Here is a 24535-nt window from a genome sequence, read left to right as displayed (position 1 = left end):
TATACTATGAAAGAAGAATGTATTTAAAAGTTGTTAATTAAATCGCTAAGCAAATAAGCTACTCAGAAACACCACTGTGTTTGAGCAGGAACAGGAAGTGATACTCTACCACAGAGCGAGCGAACACCAAGTGACAGCGCCACCAAGAGTCATCGTCTTCTTCTTCTTGGCCTGAACCTCGGCGCAGGGCGCAGGGCGTGTTTATGATGGAGCCTTTCCCACCACAGCGCTGGCACGTTGAACGCATCATGAAGGGTCCATTTCTTTCATGTCGCTAGCCGCATGTGGCTTGCCCGAGTCACTCAGTCCTTTTTGAGCATTTCAACATGCTGCCGCCGCAGACCCTGGCCTCAGATCCAGCAAGTTTAGCGCGCTGATCTCCAAAAAAGTCCCGAAGGCCAGAAAGACGTCAAATAAGTGTCTCGTGCTGAGAACTCAAACAAAAACTCCTCTTCCCGCTGCCATCTTGCTCGCCCCTCCGTGAAATTCAACCAATCAGACAGGAAGATGGGTTTGCTTTCTTCTTCTGCTGCTGTTTATCCACATTGCTGCTGCTTGTTGGGACTTTTTTGCTCAGGACTTGATGCTGTCTCTTTATCATGTTATTGCTTTGGAGCTGCATTCCTTGTCTTCAGGGAGGGGTGAGAGCTTGCTTGCTTGTGAGGTTGAGAGACACATACACATTGCGCTTTAAATAAGTCAGCCAGAAACTTGGCCTGCATGTTTCCAATGATGTTGAAATATAACTTTCTTCCGACTGCTGCATGTGGAAAATTGATTCAGGTCTGCTTTTCACCTGAAAGTGACAAACTAAAACATGTTCATTATCATCATCACTGTTTAATCAACACACATCTCTCTCTCTCTCTCTGTCTGTGTTTGTGTGAACAATCCTTTCTTAAAAGCAGAAAATGAAATTATAGTTGTTTTTTTGGTTGATCAACACAAAACCTTTTTCCTATGATTATTTTTTTTCTACAATATAAATTCTCCCTCTTATTCACTCTTTTTTTTTTTTTTTTATTTACAATAGCTGGTGACCTGCAAAATCACCGCTGTCACTCACAATCAAAGGCAATTACTCTTGCACAGTGCACAAAAACACTGTGATGTCAGACACATTCACACTCACTTTGTCATCTGCATAAATAAATCATATGGCTGGAGATATGTGCCATGGTGATCCATAGGCATGATCACACGTTTATTTAATTATTTCCAACCCAACAAAACAAATAAACAAAAACATGATGCTGATGCTATGAACACTCCACACACAAGAGTCAAAATTCAGGAAAACTGCTCATGGAAACGCTGCACACTCCAGTTATCACAGTTAACATAGTGCTGTTTCCCTCTCTTAGAGTAGTTCTCAGACAGCTCTCGATCTGATAATGTGTAGCCTGCTCATCAGCTCAGAAGAAAAAAAAAAAAAAACTGCAACGCAACATCACACAGTAGTTGCATGCTCTGCCCACAGCGGCAAAGTCTTACACTTTCATATTCAACTCAGCTTCTCCATCATGTACTTTTAGATGTTTCATACAGGGTTCAGCATATTAGTTGTTTTCACAGGTGTGCTCCATATCTCAACAATGGCTCATAACAAGACGACAGTCTTTCACACAGGTCAAGTGCCTCTATGCACTTCATTAGTTTAAATATTTACCTATATCACTTCACCTCACATGTCATTGTACTGAATTTAAGCAACCACAAGTTTAATGTAGGTTACTTTTAACAACTATCCACCTAAATTAAATCTATGGTCTGGCACACAGGCTGTTGTCGATCAGGGCAAGCTAAAGAATAAACATTGTGTCAGCAAGGGGTGGGGGGAAAGCCATTCACCAGAGCATATCTTAAGTGCTGCTGATGTGGGCTAGCCTTCTCCACAGCTCTCCAAGGCTGGTGTGTTTTCTGAAAACTTCTAACATTTGAATCTCTTCCATTTATAAGCCTGCGATTAACCGCACGGCTCAGGTCCGCGTGACCGCGCTCGCGTGAACCCGTGCAGCTGTGGAGCCGTCGCTCTCTCTTTTTTTTACATAAATACTTTGTGCTGCCAGGAGCAAAGTCCAGCACAAACGTCTGTCTCCCTCCGACTCACTCTTGGTTGCTTAGAAACCCATGATAACAACAACAGTCGGTGTCACAGACCACATGTTCTGCTCCGCACACACAACAACAACAACAACGACGACGACAATGACAACAACACAAAATAGGCCTACTGTCCAGCACAATCTGGACCCCGCGGAACTTCTCAACACCCCACTGAGCGGTGGAGAACTCACTACACTACCCCACACAGCGGTCTGTATTTTGCCCCACTAAGACGGCGAACCAAAAAAAGTTCGAACTGCGCAACTCTGCGACTTAATGCTTCTGTACAAAAAACCCCACTGAGCGGCTTTGTACATCGCCCCACTTAGACGGCGAATTTTAGCCCCACTAAGCGGCCACGGACAACGCCCCACTGAGCGGCGAAGACGTAATTTTAGCCCCACTAAGCGGCCACGGACAACGCCCCACTGAGCGGCGAAGACGTACAGTTATAGAGTTGGACTCTAAACTTACTCGGTGTTGCTTAGCGTGTAATATCAGCCTCGAATCCCGCCAATCGCCATTCATCGAGGAGAAAAGACATACAGCGAATCCACAGGAACTTCCTGGCTGACGTCAGTCTTTCAGCGTGTCCCTCCTCCCCTCGGTGAATGCGATTCCAGGGCTCCGGCATCGAAGGACCAATTAATGATAGGTTTGTAGCATAAACCTATTCGCTGGAACGTTGAAGACAATATAATTACACTGCAAGCAAGACACAAGTAGGCAAACTTCTTCATGGTACTCGTGCACGGGAGAGAACCGGACAGGCACCGTTCCTTCGCTTGACCCCAGTAGCTCTCGTCCGTTCTCCCATATCACTGTCCTTTTATTGAGGTTACATGAATATGCATAAGTTCATTAACATATGACGTCTACATACACAAAGAGTACCTTGCCTGTGTGTGTGTGTGTGTGTGTGTGTGTGTGTGTGTGTGGACTGCTGATCAAAGGGTCAAACATCCTTGGTCAGGAAGAGGGTAGCCTCCCCCTCACCCTAGATGGTTCATCCTAGATAACACGGTGAGGAAGTCCTGCAGTTCATCTAAACAAAGAGCACTTAGACTAGAACAGACGCAACTACGTTAATCCTACCATAAAATAATAAGACACGGTATGACCTCTCATGCTCCCAAAGTGCTGTCTAATACACACAAAGTTTGCAGACTATCAAGGATCAAAACCTCTACCAATCTACAACTAATTACAAAACTCTAAGCATATATAAGTAAATATTTCTAAGCATAAATGACAATCAACAATACAAATCTAACACAAAATATTAACCGACAAATAAACCCCAAAATATAAGTAAACTAACAACAAACTTTAACTAATTTCAAAAATAAGAACAAAAACAAAAATAAAGAACAAATAGCTCCAACACTCCGGCCCCTAATTGTGCATACAATCACAATTACTTTAAAGTCCCAAAAGGAGGAGCTATTCCCTTAAACAAATCCTTAATTTTCATTGAGGATTTTCTTCACGATGAGGCTTCCAGTAGCAAAATAAGTTTTGTCACTGGCCTTTCCAAAACACTGGTCCTTGTTTGTAGTCTCACAGAACGCACCAAGCCTTTTGCATCCTGGTTTACATTTAAGACTTTCGCCATCATCCATGATCCTCTTGGAGCTGTAGCGTCTGCAATTAAAACAACATCTCCAGGTATAAGACATCTTTTAGTCCTCATCCATTTTTGTCTTTCTTGCATCAAAGGTAGGTACTCAGAAAGCCATCTCTTCCAGAACAACTCTGCCATGTACTGTACCTGTTTCCACCTTTTCCTGACATGCAAATCACTTGGATGAAACAGTCCTGGTGGAAAAACTGGTTTATTTTTCAGCAACAACAAGTGATTGGGTGTCAGTGCTTCAAGATCATTTGAGTCATCTGAAACTTTAGTAATGGGTCTGTCGTTCATTATAGCTTCAACCTCACAGAAGACTGTGTGGAGCCCTTCATCATCCAGAACTTGCTCCTTAAGAACTGAGGCTAAAATATTCTTTACTGAACGAATGAGACGCTCCCACACACCACCCTGGTGAGAAGCTGCTGGGATGTTGAAGTTCCATTTCATGCCATCCTGAACAAAAGCCTTTTGAATTTTGGCATGGTCCAGCTCAGTCAAACTTTCTTTCAACTCTCGATTCGCCCCAACAAAATTTGTAGCATTATCAGATCTGATGGTCGAAAGTGGGCCTCGTCTACAGATGAACCTCCTCACAGCATTTATACAAGAGTCTGTATCAAGTGTACATGCCATCTCCAGATGTACTGCACGACTGGTGAAACAAGTAAAAAGAACTCCATACCTTTTAAGGAGACTTCGTCCTCTTTTAACACTTATAGGTCCAAAATAGTCCACTCCAACATTTGTGAATGGGGCTATGTCTGGCAGGACTCTCTCTTCAGGCAGATCCGCCATCTTTTGTTCAACAAACTTTCCTCTGTTGCGTCTACACGTGACACAACGAGAGATGATTTTCCTGGCAGCAGAATTTGCATTTAGTATCCAGTAATTTTGTCTTAGTTTTGACAGCATGTGTGCTCTTCCTGCATGTCCCAACTTTTGATGGATATGGCGTAAAATCAGTGTTGACACATGCATATCTTTTGTCAGAATTACAGGATGCTTTAATTCCATAGGCATGGCTGCTTTATTCAATCGGCCACCCACTCTGAGGATTCCTGCATCCAACACTGGATCAAGTTTGTAGAGACAACTTCTCTTGGAGACTCCTTTAAGGCCATTGCAGATTAAAGCCATTTCAGTCGTAAATTTCTGTTGTTGTGCATAGAGATGGACCGATCCGATATTACGTATCGGTATCGGTCCGATACTGACCTAAATTACTGGATCGGATATCGGAGAAAAATAAAAAATGTAATCCGATCCATTAAATATCACGAAAGCACCTCACAAAACTTGCAACACGCCGTAACTCACCTCAGAACGTATGCATCACGTGATAGAGCGGCTGTGGCATGCGGGACCTGTGGTCTGGATAGCATGTGGAGCTTCGCTAGCAACCCGGCATTTCATCTCCGACAAAGTTATCCCCGAGAGAAGTAAAGCAAGTGTGTAAGTCCATCTCTGAATGTTTGTAAAGCATTCCTGCGTTAAGCTTAACGAGCGACTGCCTCTCGCTCTCCGGCTGCTACTTCAATCGTGAAACTGCTTAAATCAGCTGATCGGCTTTTCTGTCGGGAGTACGTCTCTCGTTTGTTTTTGGTCCACTTTGCGCCAGAAAGAGCAAACCAGCGGCTGAACAACAGCAGCACGTTTAAGCTTGATAAGCTGTTGTTAGAATTTATTTAATATTAATTTCTACACCAGGATCTTTTTCTACGTAGCTGACGGCTGGTAACTGTGCAGGGGCGGATCTAGCAAAGTTTAGCCAGGGGGGCCGATAGGGCATTAACTGGGAAAAGGGGCACAAAGACATACTTTTCTTTCTTATTCTCATTTAAAATGTCTAGCTTTTAATAAATAATTATCTGACACCCAAAGTTTTAATTTGATGTAAAATGAATAGAAGTCCATTACTGTATATAGTGACTATTAAGTCTAATATATATACCCTAGTAAGCTATAGTACTTTTTCCTTTGGGAAGGTACCATCTGTGCAGTCTGCAATTTTGTTGAAGAAAGATGTTGAATCTATTTAATATTTCTTGAAAAAAAATTGATTTCTGTGCATTTTTTTTCACACTGCATCAAATTAAGGTTGATTACGTCGATTAAGCATCATGAGGTGGAGCGTGAGGGGTGGTTCCCTATTTTTTATTTATTTATTTTTGTTGTTGCTGGGAGTTGGAACCCTATTAGTTAGGTTGCTTAATATTTACGCTAAGTACTCTTTAAAATACCAGAATAGGGAGGATGGTGTAGGTCTAAGTTTATTAGATTGATCAGTATTGCTGAACTATGAAATATTTTTTTTGTATACAGGTATAACAGAATAGCTTTAGTGTAGTTGTTGTTTTAAACTTGAGTATGAACTTGCAGACTTGCAAAATGCAGCAAGATATTTTAAAAAACAGTTTTGTTGATTAAAAAACACTATATCGGATTCATATCGGTATCGGCAGATATCCAAATTTATGATATCGGTATCGGTATCGGACATAAAAAAGTGGTATCGTGCCATCTCTAGTTGTGCATATTGAAGAATAGCTTGTTCTGCCTTTGCCAAGTCTTCTGGAGTGAGATTTCCTTTCTTCAAAGTGGTCTTAAATCTTTCCATTCTTATCTCCACTTCTTTCTGACCTTCCGGATCATTCTTATTCAAACCTGCAGCAAGCAACTCTTTCCTCTTCTGTGCCAACAACACCAAGACCTCTTTCATCTTTAAAAGCCAGGCTACAGAGATTTTAAGTTTTGCCCAAGACGAGAAGTAGAGGATAAAATAGCTGGTAGGATTTTGTAATTCCCTCACAATGGCATTCATTGTCAGGTCCCTTTTGACCTCTGGGTCATCTGCAGAAATTACACTGTACTCCACATCCAGTTTAGGCCATTCCTTTTCTGACTCATAGAGAAATTCTGGCCCTTTTATCCATCTCCTACATTTGAGGAGATCCCCAGCTCTCATACCTCTGGATGCGTCATCTGCAGGATTCTCCTTAGAAGAAACGTATCTCCACTGATTCACATCTGTTGCTTCCCGAATAACAGCAATTCTGTTTGCAACAAAAGTATTGAATCTTCTGGTTTCATTGGAGATGTATTTCATTACTGTTGTGCTATCAGTCCAAAAAACTGATTTTTCCAACCTGACTTGCAGCTCCTTTTGCAGAAGCCTGTCCACCCGAACTGCAAGAACTGCAGCCGTCAATTCCAACCTGGGAATTGTAGTTTGCTTGAGAGGAGCAACTCTAGCCTTTCCCAGGATAAAAGCAACATGCGTGACGTTATTCTTTTCCAACTTTAAATATGACACCGTTCCATACCCATCTTGACTTGCATCAGAAAAATGATGAAGTTGTGCCCTATCTGGTCTTCCAAAGCAATTTGGTTTAATGCAACGTTCCACTTTAAACTTTGAAATCAGCTGGAGATCCTCCAGCCAATCACGCCACCGCTGGGAAAGAGAGTGGGGAATAACTTCATCCCACTTCAAATTTTGTCGGCAAAGCTCTTGTAGCAACAGTTTAGCTGGCATACTGAAGGGAGACAAGATTCCCAAAGGATCATACAGTGAGCTGACCACAGACAAAATTCCCCTTCTGGTTGTTGGACGGTCCTGCAGGGAGGTTCTGAACTGGAACTTGTCTGTTGCTATGCACCACTGTAAACCCAGTGCTCTCTCAACTGGAAGTTGATCTGTGTCCAAATCCAGATCCTTAATTTCCTTTGCTCTTCTTTCCTCTGGGATTGACATGAGCACTGTGCGACTGTTGCTGATCCATTTTGAAAGCTTAAATCCTCCTTTAGCGCAGATATCTGTCAGCCTCTTCACCATCGTGGCTCAAGAGTTAGGAGTTCGCCTTGTAATCGGAAGGTTGTCGGTTCGAGCCTCGGCTTGGACAGTCTCGGTCGTTGTGTCCTTGGGCAAGACACTTCACCTGTTGCCTACTGGTGGTGGTCAGAGGGCCCGGTGGCGCCAGTGTCCGGCAGCCTCGCCTCTGTCAGTGCGCCCCAGGGTGGCTGTGGCTACAATGTAGCTTGCCATCACCAGTGTGTGAATGTGTGTGTGAATGGGTGGATGACTGGATATGTAAAGCGCTTTGGGGTCCTTAGGGACTAGTAAAAGCGCTATATAAATACAGGCCATTTACCATTTTACCATGTGCACTGCCTCCTCTTCTGAAGCAACAGATTTCAAACAATCATCCACATAAAAGTTTCTTTTGACTGTATCAACCACTTCAGCTGGAAACTGTTGTGCATTATCATCTGCAGTTCTCTGTAGAGCATAATTTGCACAACTTGGCGAAGATACAGCTCCAAACAAATGCACTTTCATCCTGCATTCCTGTGCAGACCTTGAAGTGTTGCCATGTTGCCACCACAGGAAACGGAGAAAGTTGACATGTTTTTCTGAGACGTGAACTTGGTGAAACATGGAATCAATGTCCGCCATTAATGCAACAGGCTCTTGTCTAAATCTGATCAGAACCCCAACCAGCGAGTTTGTGAGATCAGGTCCCTGTAGAAGCTGACTGTTCAATGATGCTCCTTTATAAGTTGTTCCACAGTCAAATACAACTCTTAATTTGCCCTTTGTGGGATGATACACTCCATGATGAGGGATGTACCACACCTTTCCATCATCTTTGTGCAACTCATCTACAGGCACAAACTCGGCATATCCTCGTTCAAGCATGTTGTTTACACATTTAATGTATTCATCCTTATAATGAGTATCCTTTTCAAATCTCCGTCTGAGACTCTGGAGACGCTGCTCCGCGACACAGAGGTTATTTGGCAAACTGGAACCTTCTCTCCTGAAAGGCAAATCAATGTGATAATGATTTCCAATAAGCTTTATTGAACTACTAACAATATCCATGAAACACAGATCCTCTCTAGACATTTCAGTCTGCTCCTCTGATGATCTTTCATTAAAATCATGATTGTACTGTTTAATCAACATGTCTTCAAGACGCTCAACAGAAATCCTATTGGCTGTTACAGCAGTGCAGTTGGTTTTATTTCCACTGTTACTTCCAGTGCGCAGGGGACCATTTATGACCCAGCCAACTTTTGTTTTTACAGCATAAGGTCCACCTCCCACACTATTTATCACCTTCCATGGCTCCAAAACATTGGAAGCATCAGTGCCTATCAGTAGCTCCACATCTGCATTAACGTTGTACAGTTTAACAGGTTTAAGATGAGGCCACTGATCGATGTCGCTTTGCTGGGGAATATTAACTGTAGAAACTGGCATAGTCTTTTGAGTCAAAACATCTGGCAATGGCATGAAATCATTTGCTTCCAAACCAGACAGAACTTGTGTACTAACAATCTTATCTTGACTCATTGTTCTCAAAAAGATATTGGTCTTTTTACCTTTTACATTCAGCCTTTTTGCCAAAGTTTCTGTACAGAATGTACCTGAACTTCCAGGATCCAAAAACGCATAAGTTTGCACAATTTTATTACTCTTTTGGCTCTTAACTTGAACTGGAACTATAGAAAAAAATTGCATCAACTTCATGACCAGCCCCAATATACCCACATGTCTGAGTGGTTGCAGTTGAAAAGTTGACATTAGAGTTTGTCCTCTGTTGAGTTTGTTCCGAAGACGCACCTGGATCCTTTCGCTCTATATGAAGAACCCCTGGGTGCCTTTGGTGACACACGTCGCAATCCAAACGACTCCTACAGTCTTTGCTTGTGTGACCAACTTTTAAACAACCAAAACAAATTCCCCTTTCCTTGATAAAAGTCAACTTATCCTGATGCGTTTTAGCTTTAAACTGCTTACAATTCTCTAGTAAATGGTTGCTGTGTGAACAAAACAAACAACTATGCAGAACGGCGGAAGTTGTTCTGCTTCCAGTTGATTGAGCTTTGATTCCTGGCACTGTACTGACATTAGTGGCAAAACTACTTCCCTTTTTTCTTTGCTTGGTAGAACTTGAAGCTTTAAAGCTGCTTCCAGATTGTGAGTCTTGTATGTTGCCAAACACTGGATCTGATGCTACTTTTACCTGTTTTATTATAAAGGTAACCAGATCAGTGAATACTGCTCTGTAACCATTTTGTTCCTGCAGTTCATAGGCAACAACTCTCCATTTTTCCCTCAATTTGTATGGAAGTTTCATAACAACCATTCTCATATTTGAGGGCAAATCCAACTCCTTCATATAAACAACTTGCTGCATTAGATTCGAACATCCTTGAAGAAAAAGAGAGAATGACTGTAGACCTTTCACATCCTCACTTTTAATAGGTACCCAACTCACAATCCTCTCCATATATGCAGAGGCAATTTTATTTTCGTTCCCAAAATGTTCTTCAAGAAGATCTTTGGCTGTGGAATAGCCCTGCTCAGGTGGTAAGTGCTGACAACTATGCACCAAATCCCTAGGCTGCCCCCTAGTGAACTGCTCTAAAAAATGCAAACAGTCGCTCCAGTTATCAGTTTTAGCTTCCACTCCATTTTCAAAGGCATTCATAAATGATCTGTACTGTAAAGGGTCTCCATCAAACACAGGGATGTTTCTGGCGGGGAGGACAGAAGATAAGTTTTGTTTTACAAGCAAAGTAGTGATGTCATTTTGTTTTTGCATAATATTTACAATCTCCTTCGTGCAATTCCCAGTCAAAGTAGGAGACTGAGGCTGTGTTTGCTGCGTCACTTGAGCTGAATCATCAACCTGATGTTGGGTTTGACTTTGTCTAGGTACGATTACTTGTGATTCAGATGCAGAATTTATACCAAAGTAATCTCTTGATGTTGGAACAAATGTATCGGCACAAGGATTTAAACTAGGCGCTTCTTGTACGTGCCCTCTTTCAAAATAAGAGTTCATTCCATCAGAATGCTCAGAGCTACAAACTGAATTTATTTTTAAGACACGAAGCTTTGCATTAGTGGCTGCCAGCTCTGTTTCCAAGGATAATGTCTCCTTTTCTTTTCTCAGTTTTCCTCTTGCGCTTCGATAGAATGTTTTTTCTTTAATGCAGCCAGTCGCTCCATGAGCGCTGCCTTGTCAGCCGCAGCTTTAATGCATGCGGAAGATGTTGATGAAATTCGACTTTGCTGTGACAAGGTTTTTGAAGGTGGTTTTACACTTGAGATATTAGAGACACTGTCTTCAGGTTTTATTTCATCCAAACTTTCAACAGCTTTATCATTGCGAACAGTATTGTTTTGTTCAGTATACGGCTCGCCCGCCTCCTGCAACCAAACCTTTACTTTGTCCATAAAAACAGAGAATGCTGTCACCTTCGACTGAAAATGTGCAACTTCCCTTTTCACTTCATCTTCTGGCAGTGGCAAACTTAAAAAGGATTCTTGCAAAGCGTTTGCATCTTGATAGCATTTAATAAACTTCCCAAATTCAGAAGACACTTCCTTAACGTTTTCATGTGAGGTCATTAAAGCGGAAATTTTCCCCATGTACTTAGATGCTTGCTTACACATTGAACTGCGCTTTTCTTGGCATGTCTTTATATACAAATCCAAACCTTTTGGCGTAAATTTAACGCTTCTTTTCTCTGCTTGCATCTCAGTGTCATCCTCTCGTTTACTCTTAATATCCGACATTTTTATTGTCCTCTTGGATTATTTCAAACTTTATAAAGATGCACAGCACACTGAGAGTCCATAGCCTAAAGTACAAACATGACATCCATTTACCTGCCTTTTGCAGCGGACAAACATTTCCACAGAGGGCGTTGGCATGTTCCAATTATGCACCAATTTAGTACGTCAAAACTCAGTTCATCAGTCTTTGTAGTGAAATTATGTCTTTAAACTCCAATAGTTTCACCGTTTTCCTTTACGGCTTAAACAATATTATCACTCACCAGCTTTGACGAACGAGTGACATGTTGATCCAGGCTTCAACATCAAATCCGTCTGGATTACTCACCAGACGATCCAATAACTTTTATTCGAGTTCGACGGTGATCCTTGAAATCCTTATATCCATTAATGAAGGATTATTCCTTTGTCCACGGGAAGGTTTTTTACTTTGTGTAGTGGCAATTCCTTTACTTTTGTATGATCAAACGTCCCACAACTTAAAGTCCACAAGCCACTGCTGCACTGAGGTAATATTTCGTACGCAGGCAAAAGAAGTCCATTGTCCAAACCTTTTAGTTGAGAGTTTTGGTTTTGGTTTATTTATCCATTTGGCAAGCAATAACAAGATCCTTCCTACTGCTTCTCCTGCTCTGGTAAAAAACCATAGGCCCACCCCAATGCATGCTGGTCCTATACCAGTCTCTTTATTTATAGAAACAAAATGGCCCTACAGCTCTTACTGACTAATTTAACAAAATAACAACAAACAAAACAAATCATTTAAAACAAAATATTAACCGACAAATAAACCCCAAAATATAAGTAAACTAACAACAAACTTTAACTAATTTCAAAAATAAGAACAAAAACAAAAATAAAGAACAAATAGCTCCAACAGTCCATTTAAAAAAAGGGAGCTATAACTAAACTATTTTTTGCACATTTGAAATAATAATAATAATAATAACAAAAAACATTTTGATAATTCCCTTTCAAATTAAAATAATTTTCCTGCCATGGATGGAGCCCCATCCGTCACAAGTATACAGACATGCTTCATATCCAGACCATTTTCCTCAAAAAGAGCTGAAATCTTCTCAAACATTATTTCGCCAGCTGTGTGTCCCTCTAACGGTAGTAAACCGAGCAATTTCCCATCCAAAAAACGGACAACTGGGCATTATCAGTTCTGTCTGTGATCTCCTGCTATAGACATTACATCAGTTTTCTTCAGGTCATCTAACAGCATTTCAAACTCGTCTGACGCCAGAACTTCAACTCTACGAATATTTGAACTGTCCTACAGGGGTACGTTTTTAATAGCAGATGTCACACTCACTTTTCACCGCATCCACCACGGCCAGCATGCAGTATTTCATTGTTTCAGAATCTGTGAAAGGCCTTTTCTTCTTCGCCAAGAAGCAAACACGAAGGGAAGATGCTGCAGCTCTCTTGGGCTGTACAGGACCCTCACCATGGTAGTACAACTCCGGTTGTAAGATTATTAAACTCGGTAAAATGAATAAGTATTTGTCAGTCCGGGAAGGGTTAAACCGACAGTTTTCATTGTCAATTTTGTGCTTTTGGAGTGAGAGAGACATGCTGTTGTCGCATCATATATTACGATGATTGTTTAATATGTTTACATCACGGTGCATTGTGGGTTAAATATTGCTAGGCGAGTGTTGCATTCACAGTCTACACTACGCTGTAGGAATTTTTAATTTTTTAATTTTTTTTTTAATTAATTAATTTTTTGCGTTTGCTCTGTGTTTCTGCCAGGACCACAGGCAGGGCCACTCGCAGGTTGCTTCTGGGCCGCATTTGGCCCGCGAGCCGCCATTTGAATAGGCTTGCCGTAGAATTTAGCCGAGGAGGGATGAGTGGCTGCGAACCTGGCAACTTGGTGCCAACATTTGCTGGGAATTTAGCAGATGAGAGGTTAGGAACATGGCAACTCGATGCCGAGGTTTGCTGCGGAGAACAGAGTTGAGGTTCCCCCCTGCTACCTGGCGCCTGCGGGTGGGTGGAGCTACAAAGTACGCTGTAGCTTTTGCTATTGGAGCTGCGATTTGTTTGGAAGCGTGGATTCGGTGTTGGCGGCTAACTCGCCCGGCCTGTGACACGTTCTGGAGCAACGTGAGAGGAGCTGTGAGTAGGGATAGGTATCGTTTAGGTTTTATCTGATAACAGTACCAAACCGGTACTTTTGAAACGTAGCCGGTGCTTAAAGAATGAAGAACACACACTTTGTCCAAAAACCCCTCATGTTTAGCTGTTTTTTTGTAAAAAGATAACAATGTTAGCCTTTTCTGCAGCTATGGGGCATATATGGTATCACTCTTGGCTGGAAGCAGTGCTTAATCAATGGAAAAAACACAAACTTTGTCCAAAAACCTCTCATGTTCAGCTGTTTTCCACTTTTTCTTTGGTCATTTTACCCTTTTTGGCCAGGGTGAAGGGAGTATCTGCCATCAAACAAGAAGACAGCCTCATGTAGCTATGATGATGTTTGCTAGTTCACCTTACATGCATTAATGTAATAACGTGGTTAGCCTACTCAACGTAAATTACACATGAACAACATTAAGCTACTCACGCAGAGAAGAACGGCTGCTGCTGCATCATCATCCTCATCATTTCTGCTACACTGGCAGGGCTAGGGGCCAGGACTCTCCTCTTCGGGTTTTTGGGGATGTTGCTAACTCCGGGTCCGATAACAGGCACCACACCCGCAGTAGATGTCTGCGGGTCTCGCAGCAAGCTATCAAATATGGCGCATTTCTCGGCTTTAAAAAAAACGCTATGCGTCGCCAGGTGTTTCATCAGATTCGAGGTGTTACCTCCTTTGACAGTATCACAGTATCAGCTTAAAGCACTTGTTGCTGCCGAGTTTGCATCTTTTGCTGTGAAGTACAGCCAGACTTTGACCGCTTCGCCTTGGGCATTTTTAATCTGTAGCTCTGCTCTAAAAGAACCTACGTACCTGGACCCGCCTACTATCCTCGGAAACGTAAAATGATTGGCTGGAATCCAAAATGTATCTCAGGGAAATAAAGCACCGAAATGTGCGCTGCTTTTCGGTCTGGTTACTACCGTTTATGTCAGAATGGGTGCCATCATGGCACCGGATACCGGTACCCATCCCTAGCTGTGAGTTCTGCTGGCGGGCGACCTCGCTGGTTTTTGCTGAAATGGCGAGCGGCCGGATTACTTCATGACTGGATTTAGCGGAGATAAACTGACTGGATGGATGTAAAAGACCGTATGTCGGGTGGCGAGAAAACTGCTAGGTTGTCGTCAGCATTCGGTTTTTTGGAAGCACGCCGTTTGTTTCTGGGATTGCCGGAGGAAAAGCGATGGATGCAGAGCTTGGGTAGTTGTTCGTCTGACGCGCTGACGGACGAGAGGGTGATTGTAGTGAATGGAAGGGTGAGTAAAATTACGTTACTCCCGAGAGATGAGCTGTGCTTAAAGGTATTCGCTGAGAATGGACAGTTTGCAGAACTGGGGGGAACCCAGATGACAACCGGAAGGAGCGTGTTTGGAGGCGTGGTCCCGCTCCTGAAATTCCGATATATCCAAATTCATGGGCTGCGTCCTCCTGAGGCCGCATTTGTAGATCGATTACGTCACAGCGACGCGCCGAAGGCTGTCCAAATTCGTAGACTCCCGACTTCCTTTTCCCCGAATTTGAAGGATGGGTCGGGTGTGTCCTTCGTGGCCTACCATATCCCAGAATTCATAGTGCAGCCCAGCCAAACTCCAGTTTCCAACAATGGCGGCCACTACTAAGTTTTAAAATTACTCTTACTAATCTATAAGTCACTTAGACAACCTAAAAATGTTATTGTTGGGCTTTGTTCAGTGTTTTGTTTGTTCGTGAGTAAATCGGTTTGGCTGAGATTAAAGTTATTAGATTAGATTAGATTAGATTAGATTAGATAAAATAAAACTTTATTAATTCCCCGGGTGGGTTCCTCCTTGGTTTTTACACAGCTGAATAAACGTCAAACAGAAAACTGATTAAACAGAAGTGTGAGACAGTCGAGAGTTTACTCCAGTGTCCTGTTATATTTTAGATAGCAAGGAGCAGACGGCTGAGTTTATTAAACTCCACCGAGACAGCGGTGACGCAGATCTGAAGGCTAGACCGTCCAATTTCCCCAGCCGTTTACTTCCGGCCTACCCGACCTTCTGAGGACCCAGCCCACGTAGACCGCGAAGGCCGGGTCCTCAGGAGGATGCAATCCATGAATTTGGACACGACCATAATCTCCTATAGGGTGTTACGTCTGGTTCGGTTTGGGTAAGACGGAAAAACAGCCGAATCCGTGTAGGTGACAAACATAGTGATTTTATTGCACACTTCTAAGACAGAAGCATGGGAAGACAAGCGTACAGCCACAGATCTCCAAAGAGTGGACCGCTCCCCATCCTTATATAACCCATGATCCCATGATGACGTAACACAGTCAGACCTTACTGGAAATGATAACAGTTTGGGCCTGTTCAGAGAGTTTACCTAATATGGACATCAACTGCTAGTTGTTAGAGAAAAACAAGTGTGTATTACATTGTGCATTTTGTGAAAGTGTATCTATCAGAAAACTGTCCTCAGACAACCCTCCTATTCTTACTAAGGGTGTGTGTACACATTCATGTGTTTTATAAGAGCGTGCATGTACTTTCAAGGCCTGTGTACGTGCAGAACGGAACATAGAACCAAGGCAGGGTCCAGCAGGCCCCACAGGCTTCTGAGTGATTACAGAACTGTGAAACAGCTTTAAGCAAATAACATGAATAGTACAGAACAACAATAGACTGATTAGAGTACTGATAATCTGTGTAGATTAATGTTAACCTAGATATGGTTCAAAGATTATTCTGTCAACTGGTTCAACAATGGTAAATGATTAATGATTGATACTTCTGATTATAACTGTGATCATAAGAATACAAAATAAAATATCTCCTGGTCACATTCCTCCTCTTTGGGCTGGCTTGCCAGCCCAACTCACACCAGGATTTATTTCCAAACCAAACAAACACGTTATGACACTTATCAATCCCAACGCCTCCGTTGTTTTCCAATTTTCCCACAACCCAGCTGTTCTTTTAGCTTCGGACTCGAGTTTCAGCCTGACACGCTTCAGGCCCCTTTGCCACCTCCTCTTGAAGTGAAGAAACGCCCTCGGATTCTTCTTTCTTCGACTTCCGGGGTTAGACCACCCTTCAGTCGCTACACAGATCTGTGTGTTTGTTGTCCGTTGTGACCGCCGTGTCCCCCTTTTTGCCAAAAGCCTCTCGAACCACGTTGGTCTCTGGTGTTCCTAGTTTTAGCCAACCCCTTCCTGGTTATCGCTGTGGTTATGGGATCCATCTTATCAAGGAGCCCCAAGGCCATGACACTTGACCCCAGTTGCTGTGAAGGGTCCCCATATCTCCGTGTCCCCGTCTGGCGTCGGTTCCCTTCTCTGCAAGAGACAGAAAGCCAACACCTCTCCTGCGCTGGCTCTCCTAACCTAATGTTGTTGACTTTGTTTATTCCAATCCTATGCCATGCTTATGTGTGTAAGCGTGCATGCATTTAACCCTCTGCACGTGAAGTCAATAGCACCAATATATCAATCCGATCCGTTGTCGGATGAAGCTTTTGACCTTCACAGACTAAGTGCCAGCTCCTTATAAGCACATTTGCAATGTGTGTATAAAAATGAACAACAGACCTCAAACAAATTGGGCATTCTTAATTCTAACTTGAGTGTAATACTCAGTTTCTGATCATCTAATTATGCTTCTCACTCGTTCCCTAAATTGTCTAGAAACCTTTAATTTTGCCATACCTAAATTATTAAAACACAGACCAAATGATAGACCCCCTATATAGCTTTTGGCCTTTATGAGCACACTTCAATAATGAGCAATAACTTGCAATCTGTACCAAAAAATCTTCATGGTCCCACCTGCAATTAAAGATCAGATGCATTTTATACCTGTTTTAATTCCTCCTTATATAGAACCTCCTCAGTTTCAGGTCAGTAGCGATTAGTCTCAATCAATCGTTCTAGTTGTATTTTGCAATTCAGCTAAAAAGCAAACCTGTTAAAGTAAACAGCTTACTTACAACCACCTGCAAATCATAAGAGTAATAAACGGTTCAGCACAACAGACAAGTATCATGTTCAGGTTTCTCCAATCATTAAATCACTATTATTGCCGGAATTTGCTTTATTCACCCTTTGGGCAATGTTATTCCAAGAGAGAGAGCCCCTAATGGCCAGTTAGTGGGCTCTAGGTCAAACTGTCCCCAAATTTGTTATTTGTTATTATTACTTGTTTTCATGTCACTTGTCTGTTTTCTACTGCACCCTTCTCACCAAAGCAAAGCAAACATCAGCAGCACATTGACCGTAGTCAGGCATCCTCATTCCATAGGTGCTATAAAACATTTCCTGTACAAGAATCACAGTTTTCAAGACAGGGTGTGTCTCCCCCAACACTCTCACCAGAATACAGTGTAATAGCATCCCCCACTCCTAACCCATAAACACCGTTTCTTCACACATCCGCCCAGAAATCCTGTAATAGGAAAACATTAAAACTGTAACCCTGTAGGGAAGAAAATGTAAATGGTAACGCTGCGCAGTTACCTCTGTAAACAACACAAGACACAAAAATGGCATTTACAGGTTCACTCTTCCTCGAATATTTTGTCATCCTTCTACTCCTGTAAAAAGAAACACACATAAATTCATCCACCCTTTTATCCTATCTAGGTGGAGGTGGTTAACCTTGAGTCATGGTCAAGTCTGGTCATCTTTTACCAGTCAGTCCGTTTGTTTTTATTTCCAGTCTTTCATCCATTCATCCATTCTTTCTTTCTTTGCTGATAGTGAAACCTGTCGTCGCATTTAGTTTCCACACTCAGCAAAATGACGTCATCTCAAAAAGAAAACAAGAACTTGAGTTTGGATTACCTCGCTGAATCCTTTTTTAAACAGGGACTCTCGTTTCTAATTGTCCCCACAAGTGTTTCCTCCAGAACCCATTTCAATGCGGAGAAACTCACTTACAACAATTTTCTCGCCGACGTGTAATGCTTGTAATTTCCGTTGTGCAGATCTGCTTAAAGAAAAGATTCACAAACAAAAATCAGTGCACTGTTCAAAATATAAAACAAAATAAAAGGAAAAATAACAAAAACAAAATGCAGACGCCCGGGTCTTAGGACTTGTCACTGAATATTCTTCCCATCAATAAAAATACCAAACCTAAACCTACACAGAGTCAAATCAACACCACTGCAACCTTTTCATATTCATAAACCTATATGTTTTGCGTTCGTGAAACAAAATTGAACCATTAAGTAAGTTGAGCTCTTGAAATGTTTTAATTCTCTTAATTCTGCCAGTTTATTTCAACACTTATTCAATGACTTTTATTCAACTGCTACTTGGTCACTCGAATTTTACCTGTTCAAATTGCCTAGGGTTCAACAAAGTCTAGATCCCCGTTATCATGAAACTTGAACGGGTGTACGATGATTTCCTTACAGTAATTTAGAATCATCACTCAACCTAGCTCTACTACTGGCACTGCGTGACTTTTCTCCCACTGGAAACCCGAATTTAGTACAGAACTTTAATGCCTCAGGCAATCGTGCTCAAAGGCTGTCCCCCTTCTCTTCTTCTTTGTCCGTGTGTTCCTCCTTTATTAAATCTCCATCACAATGACGTGGCGCTCTGAAATAAAACTCACACTGTTAATTCCTCGTTTTCACTCTGCACCACTGCTCAGAGGGTTTTCTTTTCTTTTTAGTGTAGAGTAAACAATTAAGTCGAGGCCTTAAGCCCCGGATATCTCGCACAGGCATCGTTTTCATAACCAAACCGCTCCGGACTCGGCTCCCCAGACCACACAAATGCCCTCTGGACTTATTATTATAGCAAATTCTGTATTTGACGTTGTCGTGTGCAGCATTGAGCCTTTGTCAGTAAAGCATTCTTCATTGCAGCAGCTGGGGCATTGTGTGTCACTTCTTAGTAAATTAAATCAACATTTTGATTTTAGTGCATGGGTATGTATCAGTTTTTACTCCCTCAACAAGTGCATAAGTGTTCATGTGTGTGTTTCCCTTCATTCTAAGTCGGCGCATGCAGAAGTGTGTATTCGTGTGTTGGTGTATGTTTGTGTTCATCACCTTCCTGTTCTGTAGTTTAGGTAAACCAGCGGCCTGACGCATGGCCTAGGGTCCTCCCCTCCTCTTTGGGTCTGTTTTCATCCGTTGTTGCAGCTGCCTGCATCTTCTCCTTGTAACTTGACCCTTTTGCTTCTGTATGGTCTTTCAGGGTTTACTCCTGCTGTTGGAGCTTTGCGTCAAGTCTGACGACCTCCTGCTCCAGCAAGCTTCCGCCTGATTACAAGTCCTGTACGTGAAGCTCCAAGTCTGACTGATGAGTTCAATTAGCAGCCAGCTCCTCCGGAGCCATGCTCAATTTCTGTTCTGATGCCTTGAGCTCTTACTGAGGGCAAACACCTCAGAGTCTTTCCTTCCACGTCAGATTGGAGTCTGTTTATGTTGTCCTTACTCTGCTCCACGGCCTTCTGCAGCTCTTCCGTTCTGCTCTTCTCAGAGGTCAGCATTCTTTTGCTCACCGCCCCTTTTCCTCCGGGCTTAATGCGCGTCTCGTCACAGCTCTGTCAGCTGACGCAGCCTGGGAATTTCCCCCGTGTAGTGAAACGGGCTTTAGGTTTAGTGCTCTCCGTCTCTGCTGCATGAGATCGCTCTTTTGCAGCACTGTTGACATCCTCAAATTGTTGTTGTGAGTCCAGCTGCTGTGGCCTTCAGGGGTCAAAGGGTCAAAAATGGTCGCGGAGAGGGCAACGATGGTAGAGGGGAGGGTAGGAGTCCAGGTCAGCTTCGGCTTTCAGAAAAAACAAAAACAAAACAAAACAGGCGAACAGGAAAATGATGTTGTGTTGGCTGAGATCTCGTCTCCCCCCTTTTTTTTTTTTTTTTTTTTTTTCACCATATAATCAACTCATAACCCCTCAAGTTGACAGGACAACACAGGTACGTGTTAAAATTCTTAAGATCCTGTTTAGAAACCTAAAAAAGGGATTTCCTATCATTCAGTAGTCATTTGTCTTAAACAATCAACAAAAACATGTCCCAATTCGACCCTTTTAACCACTAAATTTGTCGTGTCCTCACTTAATCATCAGACCAGTGTCTTTGTCTTTTGACGTTACGTTGTTGTCCTGCAACCCAAAGGGTTTATTTGTCAGTAATGTATAAACTATATCATTTAAAAACAGGTGTATGTTAAGTGTCGCTACTTTAACCTTGCATGTACGTGCACATGTATGTAAGCTGTTTCTTCATTGCATGTATGGGTGCGTCTGTATATGGGTTAATTTAACTTTTTCTCAAACGAGGCATTTCTCTAACACGCACATGTGTCTGTTCCACACACTTCTCATACCTTTCTCTGGTTGTGTGTGGTTCTATTTGTTTCAGTGATTTACCAAGAACATCTCTTCCTTTTCCCCATGTCTTCCGCCAGAGGTTAACACTGGTGAGATTCAGGGAGACAGCACCCAGAGCAGTTCAGCGAGAAAAACCTGCCTCAAACTACATTCTCTCTTTTTTGTTTTTCCGGGAGGGGTGAGGACAACTCTGGTGTCCAGCCGTGAATTTTAGCCAAAGCTTGGCCTGTCTTCTGCTGCCGTACTCAGGTTTCCAGGTTAAGAAAAAACACCTGTATGAAGACACTAAACATACATTTAGTATTTGTATAAACATAACTGCCTAAATCATTGAACTCTTGAGGAGGGTGGATTTCAGAATCAGAATCAAAATCAAAAACTTTATTGTCATTGTCTTGAGACCAACGAAATTAAGAATGGTCCCCGATCATTGCATCCTCCCTAGCAATATCAAAAAAATAAACAAAACAATAAAATTCAATAAATAAAATAGATAGAATACTTAACATACTAAGTATTCCCACAGTCATGCTCCAGACCGTGCATAGATTAACACCAGAGTGGCATGGTGGACATTTTTGTAGTATTCAGATGTGTTATTGCAGTTGGGTAACAGCTGTGTTTGAGTCTATTAGTCCTTGCTCTGATTGCCCTGTACCGTCTGTCTTAGGGCAACAGTTCGAACAGGGAGTGGCCAGGATGTGAGGTGTCTTTTATGATGTTTTGGGCCTTTCTAAAACAGTGGGCGTTGTTTGACCCTATACTAACATTAAACCCCACCATAACAATTTCTCACTCACAAACTTCTGTGCATCCATTTAATCATGCGAAGCCAGCACAAAATCACACACATACCCCTACAGCAAAGCTTTAACATAACCACAATGCAACTCCTCCCTTAAACGGGAGAAATCACCCTAAATCAACCAACTCTATATAAAACGTCAAACAAAGATAAACCACAAACATTTCTACACTTCTGTGTCTTCCACGCAGCACAATAGGCAGAAAAACACCGATTACTCACAGTCTACAACAAAAGAAAAACCTGCTCTTTTCACAACTCTCACAGCTAAAGTCAAAACTCTTACCCAGTGCCTCTGAAATAATAAAAAATCACCAAATACTCGGTTACTCTTTTCACTCGCGCCCTCTCACTCCCTTCTTCCTCATACAGCATACACGCTCGCTCCCGCGGACCCGCTCGGCCCCGCGGGCTCACTCGGCCCCCACCTTTTTTCTCTCACAGAGACAGAGAGAGGGACCCTTTTCCTTTTTTTTTTATTTCTCCAGCACACATACACACACAGAATCTCAACTGAGAGAAAGAGGGAGAGAAGAGAAAAGAGTTGTAGAGAGGAAGTTTTTTAGCAGGAGTTTCAGATCTAACAGATTTATACAACTTATTTACACACACCGGTAATTTATAATCTATATACACACGGGCCCGCATAGACGTCATACCAGAAGAGGTTACTCCTATCTTTTTTGACTAATTTAAAAGCACCTATAGCCCAGGCCTAGCCTTGCTGGTCAATACACACCTCGGGAACGCCCTCCCGATAGCGCTCAAATTCCTAAAAAACACCATATGCCAGAACAACTTTATCTCACTTCTCTATTTCTCTGCTGGTGTTGCTAAATTTTTGACTAATTTAAAAGCATCTTTCAGCCCAGAGCCCGGCTCTTGCTGATCAATTACCGTTTCAAGTACGCCGCCTTGAAAACGGCCTCATTACGAAGTTCTAGTACTTTAAAACTGCTTCCCCGCCCGGACACCTGGAACTCCACCAGCTGCGTGAAAGGCAATGAAATCCTGGCTCACGCTTTTGGCTATACTTAAAGTTCACAAGCTCCTGACGTTTAAATAGGAGGCAGCCAGGTCTAACCTTCCTAATCAATCAATGCAGTAGAAGGCAATCACTCATAGATTACCTGGCCAATTAACCGGGAGTCCCAAGTCCCCAGCGGGAGGCCAAAACCGGGCTAGAACCTAACCACGCGTCCGGGGTCAGGGGTCAGCGCCACCTGCTGAACAAACTGCATTCTTAGAGAGCCTAGCTTCTCAGTCCTAAACGAATTTACTTGTTTAAAAGCCTCACGGTGAGCTCTGAGCCCCCCCGTTTAATTATCTGAAGCCCGAGACCGTCTCTGCTACCCTATTAAAACCAAATTAACCCTACACTACCGATTGACTGGCTGGCATTCCCAGTCAACCCACATTTAACCTCTTAAACCGTATTTATTTATTTCCACACACCTTAAACCGTATTAACTTAAACACATAACTTCTTAACTCAAAATTCACCCCCAAAATGAACAACAATGAATTTAGTCAGACTACTATGCCCTATTTTACAACTAATTAGTCAAGATCACTATGGACCAACGCCAGAAGCCCAGACTGAGTGAATATTATTTAATTAAATTTAGTTTTAACTTCCAATATAGCGCCTTTGGATAAAAATCAACAGGTGGCACTCACCTTTTCTTATGACGCCTGGCGTCACTCAGACAGGCTGCTGGCCTCCGCCCCTGTTTGTCACCCACACGATAGCTGCAAGCTCCCCTCCTCTCCAACCGGAGTTTCGGCACCAAGTTGTTACGTCTGGTTCGGTTTGGGTAAGACGGAAAAACAGCCGAGTCCGTGTAGGTGACAAACATAGTGATTTTATTGCACACTTCTAAGACAGAAGCATGGGAAGACAAGCGTACAGCCACAGATCTCCAAAGAGTGGACCGCTCCCCATCCTTATATAACCATGATCCCATGATGACGTAACACAGTCAGACCTTACTGGAAATGATAACAGTTTGGGCCTGTTCAGAGAGTTTACCTAATATGGACATCAACTGCTAGTTGTTAGAGAAAAACAAGTGTGTATTACATTGTGCATTTTGTGAAAGTGTATCTATCAGAAAACTGTCCTCAGACAACCCTCCTATTCTTACTAAGGGTGTGTGTACACATTCATGTGTTTTATAAGAGCGTGCATGTACTTTCAAGGCCTGTGTACGTGCAGAACGGAACATAGAACCAAGGCAGGGTCCAGCAGGCCCCACAGGCTTCTGAGTGATTACAGAACTGTGAAACAGCTTTAAGCAAATAACATGAATAGTACAGAACAACAATAGACTGATTAGAGTACTGATAATCTGTGTAGATTAATGTTAACCTAGATATGGTTCAAAGATTATTCTGTCAACTGGTTCAACAATGGTAAATGATTAATGACTGATACTTCTGATTATAACTGTGATCATAAGAATACAAAATAAAATATCTCCTGGTCACAAGGGCTTTGGAGTTGATATCACGCTGCAGTGCATTGTGGGATTGCGGCGCCATGACAGAAGGCAACAAATCAAAACAAACACACTGTGTAGGAAGCAGGACTGTCACAACCATGCTTAAAATCAGCACAAAAGACTAAGGGCTGTATCGCGACCGATTGCGCCCAGACGCCAAGAGATGGTACTTGGAAAAAATAGCGTGCATCGGTAATGTGGACCCGTATGAAATAAGGCAGTGGAGCAGAAACCCAGACAGCCTACCGCCGTTGTCCTGCCCTGATACCTTCTCGTACCTTGTCTGTGGAGTCAGTGCATACACGGCGAATCATTTTCGGAATTATAAATTCCTGGAGGCGCACATCTAATTCACAAATGGTTGGGTACAAGATTTGGTCGTTTTTAAGCCTCCACATTGTGAGTACGTTGACCATATG

The 24535-nt window shown here is 42.5% G+C and overlaps 1 protein-coding gene across 1 annotated transcript in view; it reads right to left on the bottom strand.

Moving 5' to 3' along the window:
* The window catches only part of LOC113006974 (histone H1.5-like), a 47470-nt gene extending 23040 nt beyond the window's left edge, over window positions 1–24430 (bottom strand). The window contains exon 1 of the mRNA XM_026143253.1: window positions 24395–24430. Within this exon, the coding sequence (XP_025999038.1) occupies window positions 24395–24430 (36 nt within the window). The remainder of the gene's footprint in view (window positions 1–24394) is intronic.
* Between the last annotated feature and the right edge of the window lie 105 nt (window positions 24431–24535).

The sequence above is a fragment of the Astatotilapia calliptera genome, chromosome 15 (assembly GCF_900246225.1).
Source record: "Astatotilapia calliptera chromosome 15, fAstCal1.2, whole genome shotgun sequence".
NCBI lineage: Eukaryota > Metazoa > Chordata > Actinopteri > Cichliformes > Cichlidae > Astatotilapia > Astatotilapia calliptera.
The sequence above is the reverse complement of the archived record's forward strand: the minus strand, read 5'-3'. Positions and strand labels throughout refer to the sequence as shown.